The 15,706-nt window shown below is 38.4% G+C and overlaps 2 protein-coding genes across 5 annotated transcripts in view; both read left to right on the top strand.

The window, feature by feature from the left end:
* The window catches only part of LOC121737860 (cullin-1), a 37,514-nt gene extending 35,130 nt beyond the window's left edge, over positions 1–2,384 (top strand). For all 3 annotated transcript variants that reach the window (XM_042129595.1, XM_042129603.1, XM_042129610.1), the window contains exon 21: positions 2,278–2,384. In XM_042129595.1, the coding sequence (XP_041985529.1) occupies positions 2,278–2,358 (81 nt within the window). In that variant the 3' untranslated portion in view covers positions 2,359–2,384. The remainder of the gene's footprint in view (positions 1–2,277) is intronic.
* A 3,227-nt stretch (positions 2,385–5,611) lies between these two features.
* On the top strand, positions 5,612–15,416 carry LOC121735005 (4-coumarate--CoA ligase 1-like). 2 transcript variants are annotated; one of them, XM_042125683.1, is made up of 10 exons: positions 5,612–5,804; positions 7,558–7,765; positions 8,683–9,031; positions 9,842–10,004; positions 10,674–10,813; positions 11,938–12,064; positions 12,405–12,626; positions 14,141–14,311; positions 14,711–14,858; positions 15,179–15,416. In XM_042125683.1, the coding sequence occupies exons 1-9, from the start codon at positions 5,688–5,690 to the stop codon at positions 14,831–14,833; spliced, it is 1,620 nt and encodes a 539-aa protein (XP_041981617.1). In that variant the 5' UTR covers positions 5,612–5,687; the 3' UTR covers positions 14,834–14,858; positions 15,179–15,416. The 2 variants fall into 2 exon arrangements, with proteins under 2 accessions (XP_041981617.1, XP_041981610.1); XM_042125676.1 differs by having other exon boundaries at positions 14,711–14,863; positions 15,184–15,416.
* Positions 15,417–15,706: the final 290 nt, after the last annotated feature.

Here is a 15,706-nt window from a genome sequence, read left to right as displayed (position 1 = left end):
AACTGTTAAATACGTTTAGCAGCTTAAACAGCGATATTTGCCTGTTTAAATTTGACAGATCATTAATCATGTTTAACTTGTGGTGCAAGACAACTTGTGTAGTTAAACAGAATTTTGTGGTTAAATAAAATTTTAAACATGTTTAACCGCTTGGTAAAAGTCGCCCTTAGTATTTACCCTGTTGCTACTGTAGCGCCACCCTAATTTAACGCATTTCAGCGGAAACTTTACATACAGAGATAGTAATTCTCCTCCATCTACACTCCATACCCTAGTAATAGAAATAGTAACATGATAGATATGCGATAAGATACGCATTGTACCATCGAAGAAATTGATTCATAGGTAGTTGACGGACCTACATTTGGTTGGATTATGTCAACTTTGAACTCAATGTAAGTCTTCACTTGTCGACCGGGTTTGACAAAAAGCGACCAAAAAACGTAGGTCTGCCATCTGCCTATGAATCAATTTCTCTGATAGTATATTATGCATAAACGCGCTTTTTCACGTTGGGCCACGGATAAATATGATTATGATTCTGAATAACTATGATTCTGAAACTGTCTATCATGCGTTGTTTATGGGCGCTATATGCCCCATATTCGCTCATCATCGTCCAACATATAATTATTCTGTACCTTTCGCCATTTTAATCTGTAAAACAAAATTTGTTAAGCCGGACTGTAATAATTATTATGGAAGCAGAATGCTTAAGATATTAATACTTTCATTTGTAGAAGAGCTGCCTGAAGACCTATAAAAGTTGTATCGGGACAAGTTTACGAGGGCTGCTATTTATGTATCCGGAATTAAAAAAAGAAACAAACATATATCATTTAATATGGTTTTATTGCTTTTCAAAATATTCGCCGCGATGATTGACACACTTTTGCATACGCTGGAACCAATTTTCATAGCACTTTTTCCATTCTGATTGAGGTATCTCCAAAACGTGCATTTTGAACGCATCAACAGCCTCTTCGCGGCTCGAAAAACGTTGACCACGTAATTTGTTCTTCGCGTATGGAAATAAAAAGAAATCGTTAGGTGCCAAATCAGGGCTGTACGGCGGATGACCAGTCAATTCGATCTTTTGACCCTCCAAAAACTGAGTTGTTTCAGCTGAGGTGTGACAGCTAGCATTGTCGTGATGTAATATGATTCTGCGTTGTCGGTTGTCCTTTCTTATTTCTTCAAAGACTTCTGGTAAACAAATGGTCGTATACCATTCAGAATTAACCGTTTTACGATTCTCTAATGGCACTGTAGCCACATGTCCATTAATTAAAAAAAAACAGGCGACCATTTGCTTCAAAGTACTTTTTGCACGAGTAAATTTTGTTGGTTTCGGCTCATCTTGGAACACCCACACCGTTGACTGTTGTTTAGTTTCGGGGTCATATGCATAGATCCAAGATTCATCACCTGTGTAGATATTATAAACGGCTTTTGACGTACCACGGTTGTATTTTTTTATCATTTTTTTGCACCAATCGACACGAGCCCGTTTTTGATCGATTGTCAAGTTGTGCGGAATCCAACGCGAACATATTTTTTTTACAGCCAAATGTTCGTGTAATATCTTATGTATGCTCGTCATACTTATGCCCAAGGACGCCTCTATCTCGCGATATGTAACATGACGATCACACATTATTAGTTCCCGCACAGCATCTATATTTTGTGGGACAACAGCTGTTTTTGGGCGACCTTCTTTATTTTCATCCGTGAGCATAGACCGCCCACGATTAAACTCACTGTACCAGTGATAAACAGTGGTTTTTGATGGTGCTTCATCTCCAAAAGTTGCGGTGAGTTGAATAAAGCACTGTTGTTGATGTAGCCCACGCCGAAAATCGTAGTAAATCATTGCACGAAAATGTTCACGCGTTAAATCCATGGCAAATGAAGACACGCAATTTTCAAAATGACGCCACAATGGAAAAATAATTGACAGTCACATGAAACAAAATGTATTCTTCAACCAAAGAGTTCTATTTTCAAATGTTGTAATTACTTTTTAAATATTGTTCTTGTAAGTGGCCAGTTCCGGATACATAAATAGCAGCCCTCGTAATATAGACGGCAATTTAAAAAACAACTATTGAGTAAATTTAACTAATGCGACCACATCTTGTCCAGATAAACTCTTTGTAGTTTTTGCGGCAAGATTTCTTGTATTTTGTAATATTATTGTATACAGTATTGAACAAAATAAATAAATAAATAAATAACTCTTCGCTAATACAACTAACACCGACATTATGTCCACAGAAATGCATCGACATACTGATCGAGAAGGAGTACCTGGAGCGCACGGAGGGGGAGAAGGATATGTACAGCTACCTGGCGTGAGCCCCGACAATATACTATATTATCTACGTTGAGTTTCATTGCCCTAGGGCCGTCCACATGTCACGTCAGACTTAGTGTCTAATTTCATTGCAATCGGTTCAGTAGTTTTGGCGTGAAAGCGAGACAGACAGACAGACAGACAGACAGACAGACAGACAGACAGACAGAGATACTTTCGCATTTATAATATTAGTATAGATTATCTACGTTGAGTTTCATTGCCCTAGGGCCGTCCACATGTCACGTCAGACTTAGTGTCTAAACACACCATGCCGAATATACGCCGCCGAAGTTCGGTATGATTACGCCTGCAATGTATTTTAAATTACCGATGATACACCATGCCGAAATTACGTCGCGTTATAATATATGTGTAGTGTGTACTGCGTAGCAAGCGTAATCATGCCGTACTTCTGCCGCGTATTTTCGGCCTAGTGTGTTTAGACACTTAGTGCTTGTTCGGAGTTCAGACACAGCGGAAACCGTACGTTTCCCGTGTTGAAACCGAGCGGTTAAGTGTGAACGGTGTAATACAACGCCTTTGCAATAAGCTGCTAGCGGTTAAAACGCACGGGTCCAAACCGCGCGGTTCCTGCTATGTCTGAACAAACACTTAACCCCCCTATATAGTTTTATGAACCCTTTGACGTGCGACGAAAAAGATTTAAAGTAGAGTTGAACAGAATATTTTTACCCACTTAAAAAGTTTGCCAATATTACCAATGCAGTTATAAAACTCAATTAAATAACAATTTGATTTTGATAATGCAGGCTCTGGAAATTTAATGCAAGTCTCTCGTACCCTTAAAAGGCCTTCGCCCACTGCGACTTTTGAAAAGCGTTGAAATTTGAAACTTATAATTTATTTTTTTACTAGCTGTCCCGGCAAACGTTGTTTTGCCATAAAATTATTTTCCCTATTTTTCTGCTTTTCTCTTGAAGGTTTTTCTAAAATTTTTTTCTATAGACCTCACGGAGCCCGAGACCTTTCCAACGAATGCAAAACCGTGGAAATCGGTTCGTGCGTTCTGGAGTTAGAGCGCCAGGAAGGAAAACCGAAGGAAAATGTCGTAATTCTAGTGTTTCGCCATAAAACAGGGAGCACAATGGCTCTGGTGGCGGAACCAATAATGGCAATCTTAGGTATTATTTTCGGTTCATAAAAAATTTTCGAAAATTAATGTCTAAAACAAACAAATATAACAGTACCTGAACTTTGTAGACATTTTACAAAAAATAAATACACTCCCGGGGGAGGCAACATGTGCGCAATAATCATCAAAACCTATTTTAAAAATGCTTCATATAAATAAACATAATCAATAAGTAATAACATATTAAGTCTTGTCTTCTAAATTACAAAATTATAAAAATTCCCGGTGACTCTGCTGGTAATTTAGTCGGTAAATTTGTCATGACCTTCTTCGCCCTTTGACTCCTGCAAGATGACGTCTCGTACTTTATCGTCTAGTCTTGCCGGTTCAGCCAGCTTCCGACGTAGTGTGCGGTGTGGCGGTCCGGCCGACGTTCAAATGTTTCGTATCAGAAATTTCGGACAATGTGCGGCCGGGCTAAAGGTCTCAGCAACCAGGCCATAAGCTCCAAAAAAAATAGTTGTTACACTATTTGACAGGATTGGACAACAAATGTTTGACATGTTATAAACAAATCAGCATCTATTGAAATGATAAAGTATTAATTAATCATTACACATATCGAGTTTTCATTGTTTTTAAGATGTATTCTGCTATTCGGGACGGAAACAAATCCAACAAATCAAAAACCATGGCAATCGGTCCAGCCGTTCTCGAGTTATAAGTGTTGTAACAAACACGACTTTCTTTTATATATATATATATATATATATATATATATATATATATATATATATATAGATTTGAGTTTGAAATTCGACCATTAATGGGTGATCTCTAGTAATATTAAATATTATCCGGATATAACTAATCTTAGTTCATCTGTAACGATAGGTCAATGAACGAATTTCTGTCTATCCGGCGACCGGCGTATTATATTGATTAGAGTAAAATTCCTAAAATACGATATTATAAATCTTTTACTAAATAACTATTCAAATATTCTATTCCTATTTTAAATATTATGTAGGTATTAATATTAGCACAAGGTCAAGGCTCAACCGACTCAAAACCATTTATTTATTGTCATTTATATGTATATTGAATGGTGAATAAGCAACATTTACTGCCGTACTCAGAGACATTTAATTATGATTAACCTTCAATTTAACGAAGATTGGCAGATAATGTATGGGGCTTATGTCAAAATTTTGAATTAATTACATTTAATTAATTAATGTTCCACTCCGGGTGCAGCAGTTAATGCTAAAGTCCGGTCGCCGGATAAAGATGAATTCGTCCATAGACATAATATTACACGCGCACGAAAATGTCCGTCTCACAAATGACATAACGTCACATACGGTACGGTACTTGTTTTTCATCGTGTAGGTATGTCGAGAAACAAGTATTTGCCCTTACATGTGTGTGAAAGAGACTAGGGTTGTTGAGGAAGTGATTATGAGGAAGAGGAGGAGGAAGAGGAATTGTCACGCGCAAATTTAGGGGATGCGGATGAGGAAGAGGATGTTTTTTTGAGGAAGAGGATGAGGAAGCGGAAGAGGAAGTACGTCCATATAGTACAGCGTTTGTGGGTGATTACGCCCCCTTGTGCCCACAAGGCTCAAGGTCTTAAAGTGGGACTCAAAAAAAAAGACGGGTTACACTCCGGGAGTGCCGGCAGAAGTGAAAACTTTATTATTAACGTTGTGCATTATTTTTTATGAAAATCGATTTTTTAATTAATCGAAACCCTTACAATCGATTAAATTTTTAACCCCTTTTTTAATAAAATCGATTTTTTTAATTAATCGAAACCCTTACAATCGATTAAATTTTTAACCCATTTTTTATGAAAATCAATTAAAAAAAAACGATTTTTTTTAATTACTTAATCGAAACTCTTACAATCGATTAAAAATATCGACAATCGAAAAAAACAATCGATTGTTCGATTAATCGATTTCGGTGTTACAACACTAATAACTTAAATTGTTAAAGGTCTCTTATTTTTTATTTCATTTAAAAAATTTCCCGCCTGTCATGACTTTCTTGACAGACTATAAGTGTAACGCCACCATAAACAGTGCGTAGTACAGTGTTGCGTAGTCGGTAGTATCAGTGACTATATTCACTAATCACTGATCACTCAGTCAGTACAAAACCCGCGGCGCTCGCGTCCACTTGTGTTACATAACTTGTAGACATTGTGTGTTACTTGTTTATATTTCCGTGATGATTCGAAACAGTAAATACCTTTATGGGCCAAACGATGTCGTGATACCGGCATCTATAAGTTTCAGTGAGTATCTGCTGGAGAAACTACGGGAGAACAAGGGAAAGCCAGCGTTGGTGAGTTACATTATCATAGTACATTAGTGTTAGTTAAACATGTATAACTCGTGTACGGTTCAATATATTTCAAGGAAGATTTGTGTTAAATCTGTAAAATGTACGGTTCTAGTGAGATACCAATTAACGACTGAATGTGTATTACTTTTGCGAATAAATGCATAACTATTATCTTATATTAATTTGTTAATTGTTGATAATATTCAAGTACGATTTAATTGACAGTATTATATAAATATTGAGGGTTTCGACCTATTATTATCACCTCGAGATCTATATTTATGTGTTATTGTGCAACGCGATATTTCAATTTTTACTAGGAAATGAAGTTGACAGAACTTATAAAAGCCCACTGTATTAATTATTACTTTAAGAATGGAATTTCAATAATAATTGTAAAAATATGTTCGTGAATTTGATTTTCGCTCAAGAAAAGTGTCATTTTAAGTATATTATATAATTTGACTAGATGCAACAAAAACGTAAAAACAAAAAATCTTTGAATATTGCTATTAACGTTTTTAAGGCGAAAATATTATTACTTTGCTGTTTGCTGTTTAGCAGGCATACTACTTAGCATTGACTTATTTGCTTGTTTTACTAAAAATTCTTTATTGAGTTTCTACTTTCTGTACAATTTACTTTAATTGTTTATTAAATTAAATTATGATCTTATTAAGTTTATAGTATAAGAAATAATCTTTGATAATAAAGTGTTTGGAGGTAAAGATAATACCTAATTCTTATCAGTAGCTATATGTAAATAACAATTTATGACATAATAATGCAAGATAACAATTATTATCAATTTTGTGACCTATAGACCCAGCGCAGGCTCAAATCTTAAAAAAATGTGCCAAAACTTATTACTTATTAGTGTAAGTACTCACATACGCGACGGTTTTGCTCGATCGAGCAATCACGTAGAGTAAACCACGGTTCGGGCTTTCGTCCACACATTCAGTATTGCTCGATAGTTTTACTCCATTTCGAAGGAAATTAGCTACGACTAATAAAAACTAAGGAAGAGTAACTGTGTCAAAAATTTGTCAAGCCGGCTCGATTCGAGCCTTCAAACTGGCTCGATGCGAGCCTTCGAGCTGTGAGTTTTGCCGTCCACACGGTGGTTTAGTTGTAGGTTTAGTTGGTGGGTTAATAATCTATTATAATTTGAACTTCAAAATGGTATATTTTGTTCGCTGGTTCTTCTTCAGTCCGATTTTTTTTTTATGAAATAAGGGGGCAAACGAGCAAACGGGTCACCTGATGGAAAGCAACTTCCGTCGCCCATAGACACTCGCAGCATCAGAAGAGCTGCAGGTGCGTTGCCGGCCTTTTAAGAGGGAATAGGGTAATAGTGGAAGGTAGGGATGGAAAGGGAACGGAATAAGGGAGGGTAGGGAAAGGAATAGGGTAGGGGATTGGGCCTCCGGTAAACTCACTCACTCGGCGAAACACAGCGCAAGCGCTATTTCACGCCGGTTTTCTGTGAGGACGTGGTATTTCTCCGGTCGAGCCGGCCCATTCGTGCCGAAGCATGGCTCTCCCACGTCAAATGTCCGATGTCCTGCATATAATAAACAAGGTAGGTCTTTGATCCGACTGTATTCAAAATGTAATGGCAGGTAATTGAAATAGAGTTAAGTGATAACACAGGAAGCACACTTTACGGATATAAACTCTTTTGTTTCAAAATAAGACATAATTCTGTTGCAAATGAAATCGTCAACTGACTATTTCTTCGATTTTCCAGATAAATGGCTTGACAGACGAGCGGCTGATGTATGACGAAATACTTCAGTGTTCGATGAACTTTGCCGTGTCTCTGTCCGGTCTGGGGATCAGGCGGGGAGACGTGGTGGGACTGGTGTCGGAGAACCGCGCGGAGTTCTGGAGCTCGATCGTGGGGATTTTGTGCACAGGGGCTACTGCTACGCCCTTCAACTTGACTTATACTAAAGGTATGCAAGTTTGAAACTATAAACCAAATACGCAAATTTAACTAACAGGTTAGAGGTAGAACCTTTAACCTGTTAAAGAACAGCCATTTCTTTGATGCTCATCGATGACTTATTATAATAAGAATTTTAACTTTCGGAAAAACATATTTCAATTATAACGTTGCAAATGTTAGGAGGAATAAAATTTAATCTTATCGGTCAAGTATCTTAAAGTTTATAATAGTTGATAAAACTGTTTTGAGTGCATTATTGTTATGATGAGAATGATAGTAGGTATCATTATATTTTAGGCATCAGCGCCGCTTTTATCAACTCCCGTACCTACCTAGTACGTTTATTGCAAGAATGTCGTTGATACAAAGTACCTGGGAGAGCCATGCTTCGGCACAAATGGCCCGGCTCGACCGGAGAAATACCACGTTCTCACAGAAAACCGGCGCTGTGTTTCGCCGAGTGAGTGAGTGTACCGGAGGCCCAATGCCCTACCCTACCCTCCCTTATTCTCTACCCTCCCCTATTTCCTTCCCTTCCCATCCCTACTCGCCCCTATTACCCTATTCCCTCTTAAAAGGTCGGCAACGCACCTGCAGCTCTTCTGATGCTGCGAATGTCCATGGGCGACGGAAGTTGCTTTCCATTAGGTGACCCGCTTGCTCGTTTGTCCCCTTATTTCATAAAAAAAGTCTTACTATATCTTCTTCTTATATATAAAAATGGATTTTCAAATGTGTTAGTAGCGCTAAAACTCGAAAACGGCTGAACGGATTGGGCTGATTTTAGTCTTAAAATATTCGTAGAAGTCCAGGGAAGGTTTTAAAGTGACACGAAGTTCACCGAGACAGCTAGTATTAGTATAGAAGTATGGATTGTTACTAAAAACGCAATAAGTCTGTACTTACTTGAAATTTCAATTTCAGATGAGTTCAAACACGTCATCAGCATAACGAAACCGAAAATTATGATATTTTCGCCAATCGGTTACAAACTGCTCGGTAAGATGATCACCAGCTTGCCATTCGTCAAGAGAATCATAATATTCGGCACCGAGAGAATCCCTGGTACACTTCTGTACAACGACCTGGCGACAATGGTTGACGACGGGCGACGGGACGTCACGGCGCTGCGGCGTGACGTGACGGCCGACGAGTTCGTGCCGGCAGACGTCGAGGGACAGAGCGACGTGGCGTTCGTGCTGTACTCCTCCGGCACCACGGGACTGCCCAAAGGCGTCATGGTGACGCATCACAATTGTGTCGTCATGGCCTCGTATGTATTAGTTTCTATCTCTTTTGTTTCTCATAGTGTTTAAAGAGATAGCATCATAACGAATAAGGCGAAGTCTATACAAGGTGTAACAAAAGTAAGTGATAATACTTTAGGGTGTGTTTGTGTTGCTTGGAGAAAGTTTACTGTGAAAGAAGCAGCGCCGAAAGACCAACATTTTGGTGTAAAATGTTTGGTCAAACTTAGTATACAGGGGCAGGGGGTTTCGGGGGCGATAAATCGATCTAGCTAGGAATAATTATTAGAAAATGTCATTTTATTCGTGTTTTATCGAATACCGAGCAAAGCTCGGTCAAACAGCTAGTATTATTATGTTATATCAGTATATTAAACGCACGTGTGCATCATACTACCTACTGGCTGCACCAATCTGGATTAAATTGCTAATGCTCCTTAAAAATATTCCTTCCTCTATCATACACACGAAGAGAGAGACGACATAATACATAGACGACCTCTGTGGCTCAGTGGTGAGCGCGTTGGTAGCTCAAGCCGGGGGTCGCAGGTTCGAATCCCGCCGACGGAACAAAAAGTTTTCAATGTTCCCGGGTCTGGATGTGTATTAAATATCTGTATGATATAATAAAAATCTTAAATATATGTATAGTATAAAAGTATTAAATATATTTCCGTTGTCTGGTACCTGTAACACGAGTCCTTTAGGTACTTAGCACGGGGCCAGACTGACGTGGTGTAAAGCGTCCATAGATAAAAAAAATAATATCAAATCCATGATTATATTTAACCCAGTAGCTTTAAACAACTGGAGTTTATTCAAATATATGTTTCTAGGTCAGGCAGTGTTAATACTGAGTTGATCGGTCTCACTATAACCCCGTGGTTTCACGCGATGGGCCTTATGACCAACCTGGCTACGTTCTCGCGAGGGCGAACCAACGTCTACCTACCGAAGTTCGATGTCGACATATTCTTAAAAACGATTGAGAAGTACAAGGTAAGAAACAAAGTTATTAAATTTCCAGTAACTACAGCTGAGTGCTCTGGTACTGTTGTCAATAGGGTCCATATTATGTGATTTTGGATTTGTATCCTGGAAAGTTTGCTAACAGAGTTTTACTTTCTCCGATTTTTGAAAGGTCCTTTAATTAGGTATAAGTACCAACAAAAACGACAAGCCTATCGATATATTGTTATCCTACCTAGTGCACCAATTTTATTTACAACATTGTAGGCTGTAGCACAGTCAGTAGGATATAACGCCTCCGTGGTCCAGTGGTTTAGAGCGTGGCTCTTGACTCGGAGGTCGTGGGTTCGAGTCCCGCGTTGGAAACATATTATTTCCAGGTTTAGTTAGGACAATGCAGGCTGATCACCTGATTGTCTGACAAGTAAGATGATCCATGCGTCGGATGGGCATGTAAAAAGTCGGTCCTGCGACTGATCTCTCGCGTCGTGTCGGTCATCCGTCCCACTGGGTTATGTAAGTAAAAGGAATAGAGAATGCCCTTGTGTATTGCGCACACACTTGGGCACAGTATAATTACTCCTGCGTAACTGGCCTGGTTTCAATGAAGCTGGCCACCGTCACCGAAACCGGTGTGGGAGTTATTATTATTATAGTAGAATATTGTCTTGTCTTTTGCTAAGGCCTGAGTGTTTTCAGGTAGGCAGAACGAGTGTAGTCCCAGCTATATTGGTGGCACTGAGTAAGGCTGAACATTCCTACGACACGAGCTCGCTGCAGGTTGTGTACTGTGGTGCCGCGCCGTTGTATGAGGAAACCGCACTCGCTTTTAAAAAGAAGTAAGTATTTTAATGAGGGTTTTTGATGTTCCATTTGCCACAAGATGCCGCTATGTAGCCTTAGGGTCTATCGTGTCCATAAAGTTGTTATACCTAGCGGAATAGAGCAACAATCTTGAGCTGTCTAACGAAACCAAAATTGGTTTTCATCTGTGTGAAAAATATGTGTACGTATACACTTACACAAGCATGATTGAACATGAATTCTATGAGATTAAATTGTCAACGTGCGGCACGTGCCGACTGGACGTCAAAAAAAGAGTGCTGCTGTCATGTATCATACGTCTCTTTTTACCACGCAGTGTTACTGATAGTGACATCTCTCTTGCTCAAGCCTTTGTTTCTCTATTCCGCTAGGTATATTAACTTTATGATCGTGTCAAATATACATATTATCCTGACACAAGACAGCTACATCGTGACATATGACAGCAGTTTGTCACGATAGACCTTAAGGTTACATAGCGGCACCTGTTGAAATAGAATATCAAAAACCCTCATTCATTCACGCGCGTTTATAATAAGTACATTACAAACAAAGCGTGGACATTATTATTGAACATGGTGTTGCCTGCGGCGATGGTTGCAAAAACAGCGCACAAAAAGATTCTCGTGGTATTTATATGCCAAACTCTACTAAAGTCTGACCCGACTTTAGTAGAGTTTGGCATATTCGAAATCTCAGAAAAAATTAACATCTTGGTCAGACTTTTTTCGTAAAATACTAAGTAAGAACTAAACTGAGTTACTAAATGCGTTGTGTAATACAGTGTTTATCTATACTTCCTACTCCTCCTATCTTCTTCGGATTAAATTCGTTGCGGGTCCCAAGACAGCTTTAGCATGTCCCTCGGGCTCCCTGAGATCATATCAAAGGGTTTTCATGGTTAGATACCGCTGTCGATCCTGGCGACACAGGAGATACAGTGGTGGGAATGTGTGGTGGGTCAAAGCCCGTTTAGAAAAAAATTATACAGAATTTCCCAACCTTTTTTTATTAAACTCCGTGAAAACTGCATCCAATTTCCTAGGGGTCCGTGGCGAAAAAAGTTTGGGAAACACTGGTCTCATATATTCTGTCTGTCCAAGTGTGAAAATTAATGATATCCAACATAAATTTGCAGGTTCCCGTCAGTCCAGGCGATACTGCAGGGTTACGGCATGACGGAGAGCACCCTCACCCTGCTCATCAACGACAACCCTGACAAGATCGCCAGCGTCGGCACCGTCACACCACATAATGTTGTCAAGGTGTGTATAGTCCAGTCTCACGATAGGAAGAGATTCGTTGATTAATTTGTTCCTGCTTGTTTCTTTCAGATGCGCATTTTAATATTGCTATCACGCATAATATGCGTTAAAGCAATATTATGTGCTATGTGAGCCGGATACCTACCAATATTTTTGTGCGCTCGTGAAAGAGACAAGTATGCGAATGGCTGAATTTTCGCTATTCTGCGACCGATTTAAAAATAATTAGAATTACTATTTTTCGTCTTAATGCAATATACCTTTAGATGGATTTAATGTCATAAATTTTATATTTATATTGATTTATGTTAATTTACATAAACGAATATAATATTTTCAGGTAGTTAACATCGATACCAGAGAACCCTTGGGTCCGAATGAGGAGGGCGAGATTTGTGTGAAGGGTCTGATGATTATGAAGGGCTACATCGGGAAGGACAGACGCGAAGACTTCGATGACGAAGGGTTCTACAAGACAGGAGACATCGGATACTATGACGAGCAGGGATACTTTTATATCGTGGACAGGCTGAAAGAACTGATTAAATATAAGGGATTCCAAGTAAGTGTTTTTTTAAGATAAAGAAATATTTTGACAGTATTTTTGAAGTGGAAGTTTGGAAAATATAATCAGCTAGCTTGCGCAATATCTAATCAATCATCGTTTGAAATTTTACATTAAAATTATTACTATACAAGATGTTAGGTTAGTAAAGAAGAAGTTAGGTTAGTAGTTAAACACCGTTATCCTTGAAACCATCAAATGAGCCCGTCAAAATGTACAACTTTTTCTATGAGAACAATTTGATGGATTCACTGTATAATGAAATACGTAGGAGTCAGGAGACTAATAAATAGGATTATACTTTCAAAATGTTTTCATAACCTTCAAGTTTATTTCCTGCCGAAGCGTTCTTCTTAAGGTGCACGGAATTGTACCTTAAAATGTCTTTAAAAAATCGGCCAAGTGCGAGTCGGACTCACGCACGAAGGGTTCCGTACCATTATAGAGCAAAATTTTGTATGGGAGCCCCCCTTAATTTTTTATTTTATTTTAATATTATTATTAAATATTAAAGTACACATATAACTTAGGACTTTGAGAAAAATGCAAGTACCTACCTGTTGCCATTGTTGATATAATATGTAGAGCAAAAAAGACCTAAAAAATCATGCAATACGTTGTATGGGATTCCCTTAAAGCCGCGTCTCCACTAGGCAACATTTAGCGCGCGACACGTGACGCTCAACATGTACGGCAACGCTGCACAACAGCGCGCGATGTTGCCAGCTGACGCGCAACATGACGCGCGGCTTGTTGTTTGTTTAAAGAGAATTGCATCAATTGTCGTCAAGTGGAGACGCGCGCAACAATATCCGTAGTGTGGTCTAACGAACAAGTGCTCAAATTAAGCGAACTGTACCAAAACTATGAACGTCTATGGGATACTGCTCACAGATACTATAAAAAAATTTATAACCACTGCCACTAAAATCAACACAAGTTGTTGGCGACGACTGACGTAAAGTAGATGCGTAGACAGACAACGTTGTTCATCAAAAGTCCCGCGCTGACTTTCAACATGTTGGGCAACTTGTTGTCCAGCATGTTGCGCGTGAATTGTTGCTTAGTGGAAACGAGGCTTGGATATTCATTTTATTTTGTTTTTAGTATTTGTTGTTACAGCAGCAACAGATATACATAATCTGTGAAAATTTCAGAAGTCTACCTGCTATAGCTATTCTAGTTACAGCCTGGAGACACACAGACGGACAGATATGGAAGTCGCAGTAAAAGTTTTTACATTTTGGGCACGGAACCCTAAAAATAAGGCTTTGTATTCGAATTTTCGTATATACAACGATTTAGCCATTTGTTATGTTATATTATAAAAATAATTATTGCATAAATAAAATTCTTAGGGCGGGTTGCACCAGAGGCGTTGTTATAGTTAAGGTTAAGGTCATCGTCAAATATGGCGACTATTACTAGAGATTTGACAGTTCATTTGACATTTTGTTATAGTTAAAGTAAGTTGGTGTAACCCACCCTTAATTAAATACTTAAAATTCTAGGTAGCCCCAGCGGAGTTAGAGGCAGTGCTTCTCAAACACGAGGGGATCAAAGATGCCGGGATCGTGGGGGTGCCGCACCGCGGCGCCGGCGAGGTCCCCCGCGCGTTCGTGGTCCCCCAGCCGGGGGTCACGCTCACTGAGCGGGGGGTCCAGGACTTTGTGGCTGAGCGGGTGAGTATTGTGACGTCATATTATTGCATAACTAAGATTGTTCGAAGAAATTGGTAGCGTCCTTGTGCGTTTATACAGGGTGTAACCAAACAAAGTGATAATACTTTAGGGCGTGTATATGTTACGAGTTCACTGTGAAAGTAGCAGTGCTGAAACACAAAAGTAACTCTTTCCGCGCTGCTACTTTCACAATAAACTCTACAAAGGACACATACAAGCCCTTAAGTTTTTACATTTAGTTTCGTTACACTCTGTAGAAACGGCATTGCTATTAAATTTTGCAGACAGTTAATAATATTTTATGCTGACGCCTGCAAAAGTGAGTTAGCAATATTTATTTAAAGCATAACAAGTTGCCAGAATTAGATTTATATTTTGTTTTTCTTCATTCTATTTCAGCTTTCAAATCCAAAACATCTACGTGGAGGTGTCAAATTCATCGACAGCATTCCCAGAAATCCTTCAGGCAAGATACTTAGAAGAGAGCTGAGGAAAATGGTCAAATCAAAGAGCAAATTATAAAAGACCAAGGTTTTATACACTATTATACAGCATGACTGGTGAGACATGATCAATACTTAAGGAGAATAGGTTCTCGGTTCTCGATTCTCATTATAATTATGTAATAAAATTAGGTACTTAATTTTTGACCAAATTTCCCTTTAAATAAATGGACACGTAGTAAATTACTATGCGGCCGGCGCGGCTACCCCTCCCGCTCGCAGTTTCCATGCGTTGGGTTAAATAATTATTTAACTTTAAGATGCATTTACTCAGTGATCAATTGATATTAATTTTTGTATATTACTTTTTTTAACTAATATACGTCCCTAATATACTATATCACGTCCTCTCACCAGTCATGTGTACAGTCCAATTTTTCTCGTAAAGATGTGGAAATAAAATGGGGGCCAAAGTAAATTAATAAGATATAATAGGACTTGATTACACCTACCGAGTAACGTGGCGAGACAGTGCACTCGGCCAAACTGTCTCGCCACTGTACCTACTCTGTTGTTTTAATCGAGGCAATAAGGCATGTATCAAAATAGCAATTTAAATTTTTACAATGATTATCGGCTTAGAATATATTTTGTAAATTATACAAATCCCTGATTGTAAATATTATGTAAGTTAAGTTTTTAATAAACCATAATAATGTTCATGATTTTTTTTAGAAATCCTTGTACTTATTTAAAATTATAATAACGATAAAGTACACTCATTATAATGTAAAAATTTCATAATTTAAAAAAGTGGGCGACATAAAATGCACAAAATGTTAATCATTATTCATTATTATTATCATACTCGCACAATAGACATAATATTAACTAACACTCGTATCTATACAGGGTGTAACAAATATAAGTGATAATACTTTAGGGTGTGTAC

Source organism: Aricia agestis, chromosome 2 (genome assembly GCF_905147365.1).
Source record: "Aricia agestis chromosome 2, ilAriAges1.1, whole genome shotgun sequence".
In the NCBI taxonomy this organism is placed as follows: domain Eukaryota; kingdom Metazoa; phylum Arthropoda; class Insecta; order Lepidoptera; family Lycaenidae; genus Aricia; species Aricia agestis.
Note: the sequence above shows the minus strand (reverse complement) of the source record. Positions and strands in the feature narration are given on the sequence as shown.